Source organism: Mustela nivalis (assembly GCF_964662115.1).
Source record: "Mustela nivalis genome assembly, chromosome: 17".
NCBI classification, from domain to species: Eukaryota; Metazoa; Chordata; class Mammalia; order Carnivora; family Mustelidae; genus Mustela; species Mustela nivalis.
Window position 1 is genome coordinate 36,645,335 of NC_139036.1, and position 17,100 is coordinate 36,662,434.

The 17,100-nt window shown below is 46.7% G+C and overlaps 2 protein-coding genes across 5 annotated transcripts in view; one reads left to right on the plus strand and one right to left on the minus strand.

Annotated features, from left to right (window-relative positions):
• The window catches only part of LOC309850560 (nucleoside diphosphate kinase A), a 33,695-nt gene extending 18,379 nt beyond the window's left edge, over positions 1–15,316 (minus strand). The window contains exon 1 of one of the 3 annotated variants that reach the window (XM_082704625.1): positions 15,066–15,316. The gene's annotated coding sequence lies outside the window, so the exon portion shown is untranslated. The remainder of the gene's footprint in view (positions 1–15,065) is intronic. The other 2 variants (XM_082704627.1, XM_082704626.1) reach the window with 2 other exon arrangements.
• Positions 14,801–17,100, plus strand: part of SPAG9 (sperm associated antigen 9) — a 136,332-nt gene continuing 134,032 nt past the window's right edge. Inside the window, exon 1 of one of the 2 annotated variants that reach the window (XM_082704587.1) lies at positions 14,801–15,341. In XM_082704587.1, the coding sequence (XP_082560713.1) occupies positions 15,039–15,341 (303 nt within the window). In that variant the 5' untranslated portion in view covers positions 14,801–15,038. The remainder of the gene's footprint in view (positions 15,342–17,100) is intronic. The other variant, XM_082704586.1, reaches the window with a different exon arrangement.

A 17,100-nucleotide genomic window follows, 5' to 3' on the forward strand; every position in this document is an offset into this window, starting at 1 on the left:
GCCCCAAGAGTGGTTAATATTTGGGCTCATAGCCCATCTAAGGCTAAACAAACAAAGAGGGGTCTGGGGCTTCTGGGTAGGGGAGGCAAGCTATGGGAAGTAATCAGGAAGAGTTTGGTAAATATTTGTTGTTTAGGAAGGCTCATTATGCAGATTTAAGTGGGAACTTTCTCCAATAATAGGAGCTGTCAAAAGTCCTCTTTCCTGTAAGAAGGAGAGATACACTTTTTACAAATGGCAATTTCTTTTATAAATGGAAGTTTCCTTTACAAAAGGAAATCTTGTACCTTGTATTTGAGCTATTTCTGTGTCTACCAGTTCTTTTTAAAGATTTTATTTATTGGGGTGCCTGGGTGGCTCAGTGGGTTAAAGCCTCTGCCTTCAGCTCAGGTCATGACCCCAGGGTCTTGGGATCAGCCCCGCATTGGGCTCTCTGCACGGCGGGGAGCCTGCTTCCTCCTCTCTCTCTGCCTGCCTCTCTGCCTACTTGTGATCTCTGTCTGTCAAATAATTAAATAAAATCTTTTTTTTTTTAAGATTTTATTTATTTATTTGACAGAGAGAAATCACAAGTAGTTGGAGAGGCAGGCAGAGAGAGAGAGAGGAGGAAGCAGGCTCCCTGCTGAGCAGAGAGCCCCATGCGGGACTCGATCCCAGGACCCTGAGATCATGACCTGAGCCGAAGGCAGCGGCTTAACCCACTGAGCCACCCAGGCGCCCCTAATTAAATAAAATCTTAAAAAAAAAAAAAAAGATTTTATTTATTTATTTGACAGAGAGAGAGAGATTTCAAGTAGGTAGAGAGGCAGGCAGAGAGAGAGGGGGAAGCAGGTTCCCTGCTGAGGAGAGAGCCAGATGTGGGGCTGGATCCTAGGACCCTGAGCAGAAGACAGAGGCTTAACCCACTGAGCCACCCAGGCACCCCAATGTCTACCAGTTCTTAATAGCCTTTAGCTCAAAATAATCCATATGCCCAAGAGGCATTCTTTGGGGGGTGGCACATTCTGTTATCCTTCAAAGCCTTTATGTTTATGATTTTTTTTTTAAGATTTATTTATTTGGAGCACGTGGGTGGTTCAGTCGTTAAGCATCTGCCTTCGGTTCGGGTCATGATCCTGGGGTCCTGGGATCAAGACCTGCATTGGGCCCCTTGCTTCACAGGAAGCCTGCTTCTCCTACTCCCCCTGCTTGTGTTCCCTCTCTCGATGTAACTCTCTCTGTCAGATAAATAAATAAATAAAATCTTGGGGCACCTGGGTGGTTCAGTGGGTTAAAGCCTCTGCCTTCGACTCAGGTCGTGATCCCAGGGTGCTGGGATCGAGCCCCGAATCGGGCTCTCTGCTCAGCGGGGAACCTGCTTCCCTTTCTCTCTCTCTGCCTGCCTCTCTGCTTACTTGTGATCTGTCAAATAAATAAATAAATCTTTAAAAAATAAAAATAAAAAAAGAAATAAAATCTTAAAAATAAAAAAAGATTTATTTATTTATTTGAGAGGTTCCTGGGTGACTCAGTTGGTTAAGTGTCTGCCTTCAACTCAGTTCCTGATACCTCATGAGTCCTGCATTGCTTCTGCCTCTCCCTCCGCTGCTTGTGCTCTTTCACTATCTCATTCTCTTTGAATCTTTCAAACAAACAAATAAATCTTTTTTTTAAAGATTTATTTATTTAATCCCCCAAAGTGGGGGGCTCCAACTCAACCTGAGATCAAGAGTCACTTGCTTTACTGACGGAGCTGGCCAGGGGGCCCCCACTATCTCCCCTCACCCCCTGCCTGCTGCCCACTCCCAACCATTTTTGGACAACTCCCACTGATTTAAAAAAAGAAAAAGGGGGAGCCTGGGTGGCTCAGTCTGCTGGGCCTGACTCAGTCTGACTTTTGGTTTTGGCTCAGGTCATGATCCCAGGGTCCTGGGATCTGGCCCCTCATCCGGCTCATTGCTCAGCAGGAAGTCTGCTTCTCCCTCTGCCTGCTGCTCCCCCTGCTTGTGCTCTCTCTCTGTCAAATAAATACAAATGAAATCTAAAAAAAAAAAAAAAAAGATTTAAGTTCCTGGGTCAGTTTTCTATAAAAGACCAGCCATAAAGCCCCCAGTGGTAACCCATACAGAACGACTCTCACTCTAGAGAGCTTTCTATCTTTTCTCACCTTCACTTAACAAACTATCACTCTATCCTGTTGTGTCCCCGAGATTCATTCTTCAACTCCCCGGACGAGAACCCTGCAACCCTCATCCCTTCGGTTATAATTCTGTCTCTAGTCCTCCCATAGGCTATGAGCTGTAGAAAGGCAGCTCTGTAATCTCAGAGGCTGTCTTCAGTAAGGTCATCAGGTTCAATTACTTCAAACATTCTTGTGTCAAGACTTTAAGTCGCATCTCCAGCTGGGCCACTTGCCCCCTGAATATATCTGGTGTCTGTAGTTTTCAAGGCGTGATATCATCCTGCAGAAATCCTTCCAGGAGAAAGGAGACACTTCTACAGACACACAGGCTGTGATTTTTGAAACAGTGACTCCTAGAGGACTCCTGGGTGGCTCAGTCAGTTAAGCATCTGCCTTAGGCTCAGGTCAAGGTCCCAGGATCCTGGGATTAAGCCAGCATCTGGCTTCCTGTTCAGCAGAGAGTCTGCTTCTCCCTCTCCCTCTGCCTGCTTCTCTCTCTGCTTGTGCTCTCTCGCATGGTCTCTTTGTCAAATAAAGTCTTAAATAAAGAGAGAGAGACAGAAAGAGTGATTCCTAGTAAGAGGAGATACCCATAGGAGATGGAGCTGGGCTTGGCACCTTGCTAATAATTTGACAGGAATTAATGATGTAGCTTACATTTACTGAATACATATGTGCCAGCCACTATTCAAAGTACTTTATGTGTACTGTCCCATTGAACCTTCAAAACAACCCCAGGAGATGGGTACTCTTATGCTCAACCTTCTTTTTACAGAAGAGGAAACTGGTACAAGAGAATAACTTGTCTAAGGCAGTGCTGCCAGTAAGTGGCAAAAGCATAATTCAGACCCCGGGGGTTAATTTCAAACCCCTTGTATACTTGCAGTCACTGGTGTTTATTGCCTTGTGCTTGGCCAAGATTTTTGACTTTTAACATTTTTACAAAGCAGTAAAGAATATATTTCCCTGAGTCTTGGTTTCTGCTAATTTGATAGTAAACAAAATGTTAACTCCATTATATGCAACATTTTTTTACAAGATTTTATTTATTTATTTGATGGACAGAGCTCACAAATAGGCAGAGAGGCAGGCAGAGAGAGAGGAGGAAGCAGGCTCCCGATGCAGAGAAGCAGAGAGCCCGATGCAGGGCTTGATCCCAGGACCATGGGACCATGACCTGAGCTGAAGGCAGAGGCTTTAACCCATTGAGCCACCCAGGCACCCCTGTATGCAACATCTATATAATAGTAGAATGAGACACAGGCCAGAATATGTCCTCTTCTACCAGATTTATGATCTCATAGCAAATATATATTATTTGGCTTCTGACTTCAGAATTTGAAAAAAAAAACAGAGGGGGAAAGAGGGCACTGAGCAGAGTCCAGTGTTCTAGATAGGAGCTTCGTTGCAGCCAGAGGTGACCGTGGGTGATTCCTCAGTTGTAAGAGGAAGGAACTGGATTCCACTGCTAGCGAAGGGACCTCCTCACGCTCAGATCTCATGTCCAGAGGAGTAAATCTCTGCGGGGAGTTCCCAGCGCCGAGGCAGAAGGCAAGAGCAAATATCTGCCTTGAAAGAGGCGGACTCTCTGGTGCCCCTTGAGTCACGCAGATCAAACTGAAATGAACAAGTGGGTATCTGTTCCCTGCTTCTCGTGTGTGAGGCTGATTGGCAGCGGTGCTATGCTTAGGTGTTTGACGGGCTCTGCTGCTCCTACTAAAAATAAGCAGCCGGTGTGAGGAGTGAGTCATTTTCATACAGGATTATGTGGAGGAACAAAGTGACAAAGGTCACAGCGGCCCCGCGTGAGATGATTTCCCTTCTGAGCAGATACTGCACCCTGTTTCCAACCAGCCTCTCTTTTTCTGTTTTATTTTAGATAAGCCGTAGACCTTAAATAGAAAACCAACTCAACAGCCCTTGATTGTGTTTCAGTTTGTTCATATCCTGTTCCCTGTTTGTGGACTGGCCTCGTCCTTAGGGCTGGATTTGTTACTTTTCTGGGCGAATAGACATTGGTGTTAACATTGGTGTTAACGACCACAGTTTGCACAGTGATTACATATGCATATAAGCATAGTTGCTTTGGAATAGTCAGCCACGGCCCTGGCGACGTGGCAACACGTGGACAAGTTCCCAGCTTTCTCTAGAGGGAGTAAAGTCTCACCAGGACAGGATCCATCCTGGGCGAGATTGTAAAGTAATGTTGTCCTGTTTTTTTGTTTGTTTGTTTTGTTTTTTAAAAGATCTTATTTATTTACTTGACAGAGATCACAAGTAGGCAGAGAGGCAGGCAGAGGGAGAGGGAGAAGCAAGCTCCCTGCTGAGCAGAGAGCCCAATGTGGGGCTGATTTCAGGACTCTGGGATTATGACCTGAGCGGAAGGCAGAGGCTTTAACCCACTGAGCCACCCAGGTGCCTCTAAAGTAATGTTGTTTTGTTTTCAGGTGATCTTTCTATTTCATTTCTGAGGATTTTTCTGTTTCATTTCTGGGATCTCCGTTCTCACCCCCTATCCCTGTGGCCAGTGCCCTCATTCAGCTTTCTTATCAAAGCTTCTCTCTTCTTTTTTTAAAGTAGGCTCCACACTCAATGTGGGGCTTGAACTCGCGACCCAAGATTAAGAGCTGGTGCCAGCCAGGTGTCCTGAAGCTTCTCACTTGTTAGGCCTTAGTTTCATTGGCTATAAAAAAATGAGAGGAGAAGTACACTAAACATCATTTCTTTCCTTTTTTTTTTTTTTTTTTAAAGAGAGAGGAGTCGGGGGAGAAAATCCTGAAGCAGACTCCCTGCTGGGTGAAGGGCTTGATTTAGGACCCCAAGATCATGACCTGAACAGACACCAAAAGTTGGACTCTCAAGCGACTGAGCCATCCAAGGTGCCGCACTAACATTCTTTCTTTCATTTTTTAAAAAATTTTATTTATTTATTTGACAAAGAGAGATCACAAGTAGGCAGAGAGGCAGGCAGAGAGAGGAGGAAGCAGGCTCCCTGCTGAGCAGAGAGCCCCATGTGGGGCTGGATCCCAGGACCCTGAGATCATGACCTGAGCCGAAGGCAGCAGCTTAACCCACTGAGCCACCCAGGCACCCTCTTTTTTTTTTTTTTTTAAATAAAGATTTTATTTATTTATTTGGCAGAGAGAGATCACAAGTAGGCAGAGAGGCAGGCAGAGAGAGAGAGAGGAGGAAGCAGGCTCCCTGCTACGCAGAGAGCCTGATGTGGGGTTCGATCCCAGGACCCTGGGATCATGACCGGAGCTGAAGACAGAGGCTTTAACCCACTGGGCCACCCAGGCGCCCCACTAACATTCTTTCTTAACCTAACTTTTTTTCCCCAGATTTGCCTTCCTAAGAAGCGATGACATAAACTCCAAAATTAGTTCAGGCTTCTTTCCCTTCCCCAATAAAATACCCATTCCCTTGCGGTTGCTGATTTCATCTAGCTATTTGTTAGAAATTAGTTGATTAAACAAAATATAAAGGCTAAAAAGGTGCCTGGCTGGCTCAGTCAGTAGAGCGTGGGACTCCGGATCTCAGGGTTATGAGTTCAAGCCCCATGTTGGGTGCAGAGACTACTTAAAAAAAAAAAAAAAGTCTTAAAAACTAAAAAATATAAGGGGTGAAATTGGACCATGTGTTTCATAAAATGATTCACCCTAGCAGTATCATCCACAGATAAGCCTTACCTACATTCATAAATGAATGACTTCGAATGGTTTATCCACCTGTTATCTTTCTTTGTGATCCAGCCCAGAAGCTCCTCAAACCATAGTGTTCAAAGTGAACTTATTTTATTTTAAAGATTTATTTACTTATTTTAGAGAGAGACTCAGCGAGCACAAGCAGGTGGGGGCAGAGGGAGAGAGAGTCTTAAGCAGACCCTGCCCTGAATGCAGAGCCTCATCTCACCACAGGGACCCGAGCTGAAACCAAGAGTTGGGCACTTAATGCACTGCACCACCCGGGAGCCCCCAAACTTATTTTATTTTTAAAAAGTAACCTTCTGGAGACCTGAGCAGTGGGTTAAGCCTCTGCCTTCAGCTCGGGTCATGATCTCAGTGTCCTGGGATGGAGCTCCACATTAGGCTGTCTGCTCAGCAGGGAGCCTGTTTCCCCCTCTCCCTCTGCCTGCCTCTGCCTACTTGTGATCTCTCTCTCTGTCAAATAAATAAATAAAGTCTTTAAAAGAAAAAAAAAAAAGCAACCTTTCTTCCTGAATTAGTTCTCTTGATTGGTGGTACCACCATTTACTCATTTGCCAAGCCAGAAGCCTGTGAGTCCCTTTCTATCACCCTCTCCATCTAGCAAGTTCTGTCCATTGACTCTTTTAAGTATTTCTCACACCTATAACCATGGCCATTACCTTAAGTAACATGGGGATGGGGAGGCAGGGAGGGAGATTGACAGATGCCAATGGAATGCTAAGGGAAAGATCTGAAATCAGTTGACATTAACCTGGCAAGACATTAACCTGGCAAACCAGACAAAGTTTTTGCCCCTTACCTACAGTATTCTGGCCCTCTCTCTACCCACCCCCCATTCCAGCATATTAGTGGCCTTGCCAGCAGGTCACCCAAAGTGTAGAAAAAATCCCTGATCACTGATAAGATTTAACCAGGAGTCTGAAGTTGAGATGGAGAAACAACAATGGGAAAAGGCCTCACTTATTCAGACTGGAACATCAGTAGGATAGGGGAAAGGAGAACAGGTCTGAAGACCATAAAACTATCAGATGATCATCCTTATTTTTGGAAGTCCACGCTTTGTTTTAGAGAGTAAGAGGGGTGCTGAATAAGTGGAAAGTACCACTAAGGACTCTACCCTCACTGCATATCTACCCTTACCAACATCAAGTTGTCTGTGCTGGGGGGGTTGGCGGTTAGGCCCTGGGAGGCCTGGAGGCTTAGCTTTGCAAGCCGAGCCTGGGGACTTGGTGGCAGAAGTGGATGGTAGACAGCAGCTGGCTCTGAGGTGAGGGCTGCAGGGAAGGCTGCCACCCCAGCCAGACTTCAGAGACATCTCACATAACATCAGAGTCAAAGGAGGCCAAATGAAACAGGGAGCGATACATGGGGGTTGGGGAGCAGGGCATGAGCTGCAGTAGCTCAAAACTTTAACTCTGAAGGCCCAGGCACACAAGAATATGACTTGCTTGAGACCAGCCAGAGACCATTCACCTTTACCCAGCTCCAACAAGTGCCTAAAGACATACTTAGCCCTCTTACTGTCAGTGCTCTTATGGGGAGTTTCAGGAGGGGTAGGGGTTAGCCAAAAGATGGTGTTCTTCTTCTTCTTTTAAAGATGTTTTGTTTATTTAAGAAAGAGAACACAGAGGGAGAGGAAGAAGCGGACTCTGTGCTGAGCAGAGATCATGACCTGAGCCCAAGGCAGATACTTAACCGACTGAGCCACCCAGGTACCCCAGGACTCATTATTTTTATTTAAAAGAGACCACACACGCATGTGACCTAAAGGAATTGTTTCAATAATCCTCTTTTTTTTAAAATTTTTTTAAAGATTTTATTTATTTATTTGATAGAGAGATCACAAGTAGGCAGAGAGGCAGGCAGAGAAAGATCCCAGAACCCTGAGATCATGACCTGAGCTGAAGGTGGAGACTTAACCCATTTAGCCACCCAAGCACCCCTCAATAATCCTTTTAGACCAAGCTTTCCTTTGAACTAGGTCTGTTCTGTGATTGTGGTCTCAGGAGTAGGCCAGATTTGGTTGAGACAAAACAAATAAATTTTTCTCTGTTTATCTGAATCGGAGAGTTAACCTTCAAGCCAAGCATTTGCCAAGATTACTTTCCCCTTGGCAGAATCCTTCAGGACGCCTTTGCCTAAATAACCTCCAGACCTAACTGTTTTTTTCTCTTTGCCATCACTGTACTTTGTATGTATGTAGATTTCACTAGCACATGGTTTATGGCTCCCAGGCCTGCCTTCCTTACTAGACTGCTCATCTTGAGGGCAAGTACTATGCCCAATCTATGTTAAACTTAGTTTAGAACCTTCACCCTGGGCCTAGCACAGGACCCATCACTTCCTAGGCAGTAAGTGTTGGCTGAATTGCACTGAGTTCTTGAAGATGGTGGATTTCAGGAGTGATGTTTTAGATCATTGGGATCTTCCCCCCAAATCATATACACAAATGAACTGGCACTTAGAAGAAATAACTTCTTCTCACCTCCATTCTTTTCCCAGCATGACTGTTAGTGTGTCGAAATTAATTCCTAAACTAGAATGAATTTGTGATGTTATCCCCAATGAAATCTATTTAAAGATTTTTGGAAATGGGCTTTGGGTTTGTCTGATATTTCCTAAAATTTTAATCTATGTCTTTCTCATCTAGTTATTTAAGAGACTCAAGTGAGGGAGTGGGGGTGGAGTTGGGGACCAAAATTCAGGTTTCCTGCTGGCAAGTCTCACTGGGTGCTTACTTACTCCAGAGAAAAGAAGTCCCCTTGTACGAACTTGACTCTTCTCCCCAAGGACAATGAAGACTTCCTGGATCGCTCTACAGATTGTCAAATGTTAACTATGTGACATCTGGAAGATGGGACTCTATGGGTGATTTTAATTTTCTTCTCTGTATTTAGCAAATACTCTATAGTGAGTCTGCATGTGTCTATAATCGGAGGGAAAATCCAACTTGCTATTTTTTTTTGAAGATTTTATTTATTTGACAGACAGAGATCACAAGTAGGCAGAGAGGCAGGCAGAGAGAGAGGAGGAAGCAGGGCCCCTGCTGAGCAGACAGTCTGATGTGGGGCTCGATCCCAGGACCCTGGATCATGACCGGAGCTGAAGGCAGAGGCTTTAACCCACTGAGTCACCCAGGTGCCCCCAACTTGCTATTTTAAAAATATATCTTTTGGGATGCCTGGGTGGCCCAGTTGGTTAAGCATCTGCCTTTGACTCAGGTCATAATCCCAGGGTCCTGGGATCACGTCTGGATTCAGGCTTCCTGTTCAGCCGGGCTCTGCTTCTCCCTCTGTCCCTCTTCCCTGCTCCTGCTCTCTCTGAGACAAATAAATAAATCAAGTCTAAAAAAAATATATCTTTGGGGCACCTGGGTGGCTCAGTGGGCTAAAGCCTCTGCCTTCAGCTCCGGTCATGATCCCAGGGTCCTGGGATCGAGCCCTGCATCCAGCTCTCTGCCTAGCAGGGAGCCTGCTTCCCTCTCTCTCTGCCTGCCTCTGCCTACCTGTGATCTCTGTCTGTCAAATAAATAAGTAAAATCTAAAAAAAAAAAAACAAAAACTTTTACTCCCAGAGTGAACTTCAGCTCTTTGTGTAAAAAATATACTGAGGTGGGCGATGAGCCTCTTCTTTCCCTTAACCCAAGTCAGAAGGAAGTGGAGAAAAAAATAGCCCTTAATATAAATATGACCGATATTCCTTGGACCCATTAAAAACAGCCTTAGGTACTGGGATTCTTGCTTCAGCCATATATTCTGCCTCCTCATTTTATTTTAATTTATTTGAAGATTTCATTTATTCATAATAGAGAGGGAGACAGTAAGAGAGAGAGAGAGAATACAAGCGGGTGGTGGGAGGGGCAGAGGAAGAGAGAGAAGCAGGCTTCTCAGTGAGCAGGGAGCCCCAAGGCAGGGCTCTACCCCAGGATCCTGGGATCAGGACCTGAGCCGAAGGCAGATGCTTAACCAACTGAGCTACCTGGGTGCCCCTGTTTTTTATTTTTTAATTTTTAAAAATTTTTATTTATTTTTTAAAATTTTTATTATTTATATCAGTTACCATAAAATACACCATTAGTTTTTTTGTTGTTTTTTTTTTTTTTTGACAGAGATCACAAGTAGGCAGAGAGGCAAGCAGAGAGAGAGGGAGAGAGAGGGAGGAAGCAGGCTCCGATGCGGAACTCAATCCCAGGACCCTGAGATCATGACCCGAGCCGAAGGCAGAGGCTTAACTCACTGAGCCACCCAGGCGTTCCCACCATTAGTTTTTGATGCAGTGTTCCAAGATTCATTGTTTATGTACAACACCCACTGCTCCACCCACTACCAGGTTCACCCATCCCCCAACCCTCCCCCAACCCCCTCTTTTTTATTTTTTTAAAGTAAGCTCTAGGCCTAAAGTGGGGCTCAAATCCAGGACCCTGAGATTAAGAGTTGAATGCTCCACTAACTGAGCCAGCCAGGTACCCAAGCTTCCTCATTTTAGAGGTAATTTCTGCTAGTCCAGAGTTCCAAGTCGGGGGTGTTGAATGGAATAGCACTCACCTGGAGACCTTCTTGCAACTACAACCCGGACAGATTTATCTATCTTAGGCTGACACCTTAGAAAGAATTTTGAAGGAAAAACTGAGGGCTGAGAAAAGTCCTCTGGAACTTTTTAAGAACTCTGAATTCCACAGCAAGACTGTCTCCTCAAGGACTTTCTGGTTTGCGATCTAGTTTGTGATTATTTGTCATTTCACACTGCCCTAGGTGGAAAGCCTTGGGAACGAGAAGCCTTCTTTTCTTTTCCTCTTTCAGAGACCCTCTCTCCACCTATGGGAAAATATAATCTGTGAAAGCAGAGAAATTGACTCACTTAGAAATAACCATAAAAGTTCGAGAAGGCTAGACAAACAACAGGACTAGTAATTTCAGTCTTCCCGTGATTATAGTTATTGTGCTTAGGAAGAAACACCTCCCTTCCTGCCTCCATCAGCTCCTCCCTTCTGCTGCCCCCATTAGTGTCCTCACTATTTTTGTAAGGCCGAATAATCTCTTAAAATGGAATTTCCTTCCTTTTAGGAATCAAGAATAAACATTTACTCTAAAGTCCATAACATGACCTGTTTTCCTGAATGACTCTTAGTCTTTAACAATAATCGCAGCCCTGGTGGGTGCTGGAAATTTATCCAGGTGGTCAAGTATAGGAGGAAGGATTACTGTCTACGCAATTAAGAGTTGACTGACGGGACTACATTTTTTTTAGATTTTATTTATTTATTTGACGGGCAATGATCACAAATAGGCAGAGAGGCAGGCAATGAGGGGGGAAGCAGGCTTCCTGCTGAGCATTGAGCCCAATGCAGGGCTTGATCCCAGGACCCTGATAATCATGACCCCAGCCAAAGGCAGAGGTTTAACCCACTGAGCCACCCAGGCGCCCCTAACGGGACTAAATCTTAAGGCCTTCTCTCTTGTCTTTCACTCCCACCTATAAACAATAATCATAGGGTTTTATTTTATTTTTTTTTTTTTTAAAGCTTTTGTTTATTTATTTGAAAGACGGAGATCACAAGTAGGCAGAGAGGCAGGCAGAGAGAGAGAGAGAGGGAAGCAGGCTTCCTGCGGAGCAGGGAGCCCGATGCGGGGCTCGATCCCAGGACCCTGAGATCATGACCAGAGCCAAAGGCAGCAGCCCAAACCACTGAGCCACCCAGGCGCCCCCATAGGGTTTTATTTTATGTTACTTTATTTTATTATTATTTTTTCCCCTCCCTGAGAATCATAGGATTTTACAATTGCAAGAGGGGTGCCTGGGTGGCTCAGTCAGTTGAGCATCCAACTCTTGATTTCAGCTCAGGTCTTGATCTCAGGGTTGTGAGTTCAAGCCCTATGTTGGGTTCCATATAGGCTGTGAAGCCTGCTTAAATTAAAAAAAAAAAAAAAAAAAGGTGTTTGGGTGGCTGAGTTGGTTAAGCATCTGCCTTCAGCTTAGGTCATGATCCCAGAGTCCTGGGATCCAGCCCTGCTTTGGGCACCTTGCTCAGTGGAGGGCCTACTTCTCCCTCTCCTGGCCACACCCCCCTCACCCCCTGCCCATGTGTGCGTGCTCTCTCTCTCTCTCTCAAATAAATAAATAAAATCTTACTCTTTCCACTTTATCACATGGTTGTATGCTTCTATTGAGTTTACTATAAAGTTATTGTAACCATAAATTTTTATTTAACAGCTTTACTGAAATATAATTCACATACAACACAATTCAATTTTTTATACTATACAATTCAATGGCTTTTGAAGATTTAAAAAAAATTTTTATTTGAGAAAGAGAGAGCAAGTGAGCGAGCAGGAGCGAGGGGAGGGGCAGAGGGAGAGGGAGAAGCTGACTCCTGTTGAGTGGGGAGCCCCACACCAGCCTTGATTCGAGGACCCCAGGATCATGACCTGAGCCACTCAGGGATCCCCCTCAATGAATTTTAGTATATTCAGAGTCATGTAACTATCAACAAATAAATTTTAGAACATTTTCATTACCCCCAAAAGAAACCTCATACATCATTCATTTTCCCTCATTACCCCGGCCAGCTCAAGGCAACCACTAATCTTTCTTTTTTTTTTAAATTTATTTGAGGGGGAGAAGGGCAGAGGAAGAGGGAGAAAACCTCCCGCACACTTCCCACTGCACACAGATCTGGACCAAGGGACTGATCCCACAGCTAGGAGATAATTACTTGAGACAAAATCAAGAGTCAGGTGCTTAACCAACTGAGCCACCCAGGTGCCCCAGCCACTGTTCTTTCATATGTGGTCCTTCGTGACCGGTTTCTTTTACTTAGCATAGTATTTTCAAGGTCTATCTATATTATAAAATGCACTTCATTTCTGCTTCTCGACGAATGCTAAATATTCCAAGATATGCATATACCATATTTTATTCATCTATTCAACATCTGATGAATATTTGGCTGGATTTTATTTTAAACAAATATGACCTCTGAGAGCTAGCAGCAGCTTAAAATCAAGACATATATATTTCATGTCTTTCTATATCGAATTTATACCTAAAGAAGCATATGTCTCCCTCTGCCTGCTGCTCCCCGTTTGTGCTCTCTTATACTCTCTCTCTCTCTCTTTTTTTAAAAAAAGATTTTATTTATTTATTTGACAGACAGAGATCACAAGTAGGCAGGGAGGCAGGCAGTTAGAGATGGGGAAGCAGGCTTCCTGCTGGGCAGAGAGCCCAATGTGGGGCTCAATCCCAGGACTCTGAGATCATGACCTGAGCAGAAAGCAGAGGCTTTAACCCACTGAGCCACCCAGGCGCCCCATCTCTCTCTCTTTTTGACAAATAAATAAAATCTTAAAGAAGAGGTCATCTGTGCCCAGTATGGGGCTGGAACTCAAGAACCAGAGATCAAGAGCCTCATGCTTTACTGACTGAACCAGCCAGGCACCCCTTAAATTTTTTGATGGGTATGATAATATTGTGCAAAGACAAAATGCAGGCTTACCCTAGGTTCTCCTACTCGTCTGACTTCCGGGGATGGGGTGCAGAGTCTATCTATATCTATATCTGTATCTATCTATATGTCTAAATGACAGCCCTCAGGAAGGGAAGAACGAAAAGTCTAGAGCAAGAGTCTTGACCCAGACATACACACAAACAATGTAAGGGTAGGTATGCAGTGAGGTGAGAAAGAGGGACAGTACAGACCGCTGTAAGTCTTAATATTTTCATTTTTGTCCTTCCGAGTTTATAGGTTGGCCTATGTCCAACGTCCATACTGTTTTTTGTGGGTCTCCAGGTGGGTCCAGATTGGAAGGCTGTGGGAGACTCATTCATACTCGGTAGAAAAAACTCGAACTTGTAAACAAGTCGAGGGTATCTGATCCTGGGAGTGGCGTACTCCCTCACTAAACCTTCCTTTATCCGAGTCCTTGCCTTCTTTTCCCTATTCTTTGAAGAGACCGGCCTCAATACGACTGAGTCACCTGCCTCCCGGAGAGGATCTTTGGGAGAGTCTCCCGTTCCGTCTACAGAGGTTAAAGAAGACGGGAAAGCGATCCTTGACTCAGTCTGCCGGAGGCTTGGGTGTTGTGTCATTCCCCACACGTGATACTCTCCCAGGCTGCGGAGACCTCACGTATCATGGGACTTACTCACCCCAGAGACTCCACCTCTTTCCTCCCGTACTCCCCAACCACTCACTTCCCCGCTCCGCCCCTCGAGACTAGAGGAAAGTAGGGTGGCTGGAGCCCGGAAATACCACCCAACCAATCTGGACGGCAGAAGCGCAGAAACTCAGTTTGGAAAAAGTGCAAGATGCGGCTTTAGTTTTATCCTTCTCCAGAATGCTCTGCACTTCCTGTTTTAGGCTGTCCTTACTGTCCTGATCCCCAAACAGTTCTGTCGAAACCACCTTCTCACTTCGGGAGACCTCGTCTTAGTCGACGTGGCTTTCCCTCTCCCTCTGTTGCTCACTTTTCTCTGAGCCCGAGATTCTTAATCTGAACTGGTCTGAGCCCCAGATCTGCCTCCTTCCCGTTCTAGCTGGGTGACCTTGAGTGAACTACAACTTTTCTGGGCCTACTTTCCCTGTTCGTGGAACGGAGGCCAAACGTCTACCACACCACGCCTGTCGGGAGGAACAAATGAGACAGCCCTTTGTGAGCTGAAAAAGGCAACAGAAATGTTAGCTATGTTAATTCTGGACGGCTAGTCACTCTTCCAGAACTCCTCCCTTTCCTTTGGGACCCGCCCTGCGAACCCCGCCGGGGGCTGACCGTTCTCGCCACCCTCCTCCAGCCGTCTTTCCCATTGGCGAAGGGGTCGGCCGCGCGGCGCCGAGTGTTGACGCCACGGCGCCCGTTCCGCCGTCGCAAGATGACGCATAGCCCCGCCCCCGGCCGCGCCTGGCCTCCCGCGGGGCCCCGCCCATCGGGTCGACGCGGCGCGGGTCCCGCCCCGTGGGTGACGTGTGGCGCGCGCGGCCCGGCCGCCCCGGCAGTTGGTGCAGCGGCCGTTGGGCTGAGTGCGCTCACCCCACCCCTCCCCTCCGCGGGCCCGGACCCCCCACCCCGCCGGGCGCAGCCCCAACCCCAGACCAAGCCCCAGCCGGGCCCGTCCCGTGCGGGCCCGTGACACCCCCTCAGCCGGCGACGCCCCGGGCCGCCCGCCCGCCCGCCACCATGGAGCTGGAGGACGGTGTGGTGTACCAGGAGGAGCCCGGCGGCTCCGGGGCCGTGATGTCGGAGCGGGTGTCCGGCCTGGCTGGTTCCATCTACCGCGAGTTCGAGCGGCTCATCGGGCGCTACGACGAGGAGGTGGTCAAGGAGCTGATGCCACTGGTGGTGGCCGTGCTGGAGAACCTGGACTCGGTGTTCGCGCAGGAACAGGAGCACCAGGTGGAGCTGGAGCTGCTGCGGGACGACAACGAGCAGCTCATCACCCAGTACCAGCGGGAGAAGGCGCTGCGCAAGCACGCCGAGGAGGTGAGGGCCGGCGGGCGGAGAGGGCGGGGGCTGGGCCTGAGGGCGGGCGGGGGGCCGGGGATCGCGGCCCGGCCCGGGAGGGGGCGCGCCTGAGGCCGAAGCCCCCCGGACCGAACCGGGCGGCCGTGAGGTCCCCGGGACCCCCGACCGGCGTCGGAAGCCGAGGCAGGCGGGTGAGTGTCCAGGAGAAGGGAGGAAGATGAGGAGGCAAGGCCCCGGGAGGAAGCCGCAGCTTGGCCTGAGGGCACCTGAGGTTGGCTGAGGGCGGAGATTATAAGGGTGGCCGGTGGCCGGTGGTAGTCTAGGGAAGTTTCCGACCACCGTAGGATAGTCGGACGGCGGTTCAAACTTTTACCATGGTGTGTGTGTGTGCTGGGGCATTTACACACTTCTGTCCTGGATATGTAACTTCCGCTGGTTCCAGTACCTTTTCCAGGGGGTTGCTGCTTTGGGAAGTTAGAGATCTCCCTCTTTCGGTCAGTTTCTTCGTGACGTCTTAACCCTGTTGAGAAGGAGGTTTTATTTTATGTTTTTTTTTTTGGTGTTTTGGTTGACACTTTGTCAACATTTAGATGTCGTATAGCAACGCTCTGTAAGTAGAGCGTACAATTTTATTTTGTTGATATCCCACACCAAAGCGTTTCTCCGTGTCAGGTGGTCACCTTGGACAGTTCCCTTTAAAAACCCTCTGTTTATTTATCGAGAGGACTGGGGGCGGGGCGGGTTGGGGAGGTGTAGGTGACTGTTGACAGCCTTTCTCAGACTGCATTTTACAGGTGCCCTTAACCCTAGCTAGCATCTCAGCAGTGACCTCGGTGCCCTCACCTCGGGTCTGTGAACGTTTTGGAGGTCTGGAGTGCAAGTGATAGGCCTTGGACTTCTTGAGGCAGTCAAGGATTTAAGCTTTCAGGCTGTGTTGCATTATTTTTGTGGAAGTTATCTAATGCAGGTGGTGTTCATCTTTGTTTTCTGAGCATCTAACACACCTAGCTAAGTACTTGGTGACTGAAGGAGCTAAATAACAAATCATTGAACCAGTGACATATTCTCTTTGAAAAATGCTAGAAAAAAAGGTATTAGGACGTGAGATTCGTTTAGCAGCTCATTTCCTAACCCTAAATAGTACTCCCATTTTATTTATTTATTTATTTATTTATTTTTTAAAAAGATTTTATTTATTTATTTGACAGAGATCACGAGTAGGCAGAGAGGCATGTGGTGGTGGTGGTGGGGGGGAAGCAGGCTCCCTGCCGAGCAGAGAGCCCAATGTGGGGCCCAACCCCAGGACCCCGGGATCATGACCGGAGCTGAAGGCAGAGGCTTTAACCCACTGAGCCACCCAGGCACCCCAGTACTCCCATTTTAACTTTATTTTGTCTTTTATACCTTTGTACCAGGTCACAGAGTTCTCTTTATTCTCCTTTTTAAGCTTGACTGTAGTGATGATTTTTAGTTCTGATTTTGTGATCCATTTGCCTCAAAGGAATGCCATTGCACTTGCCAAAGAAAATTGACTTTATTTCAAGAATATTTCCAAGTCTTCAGGGAGGGAGGGATTGAAAAAAAAAAAAAATCTAAAGATGGGATCGCAGTTTCCAGTGGTTTATTAGTACTGTTAGAGGTCATGTACTACTTTTGAGATGGTATGCTGTGTCTTAATCCTCATACAGGCCTTTGCCAGTATGTTGATACAGTAGTAATAGACATATATACACAGGTGAGGAGCAGGCCCAGCATGACCTATCACCTTGGATAAAAG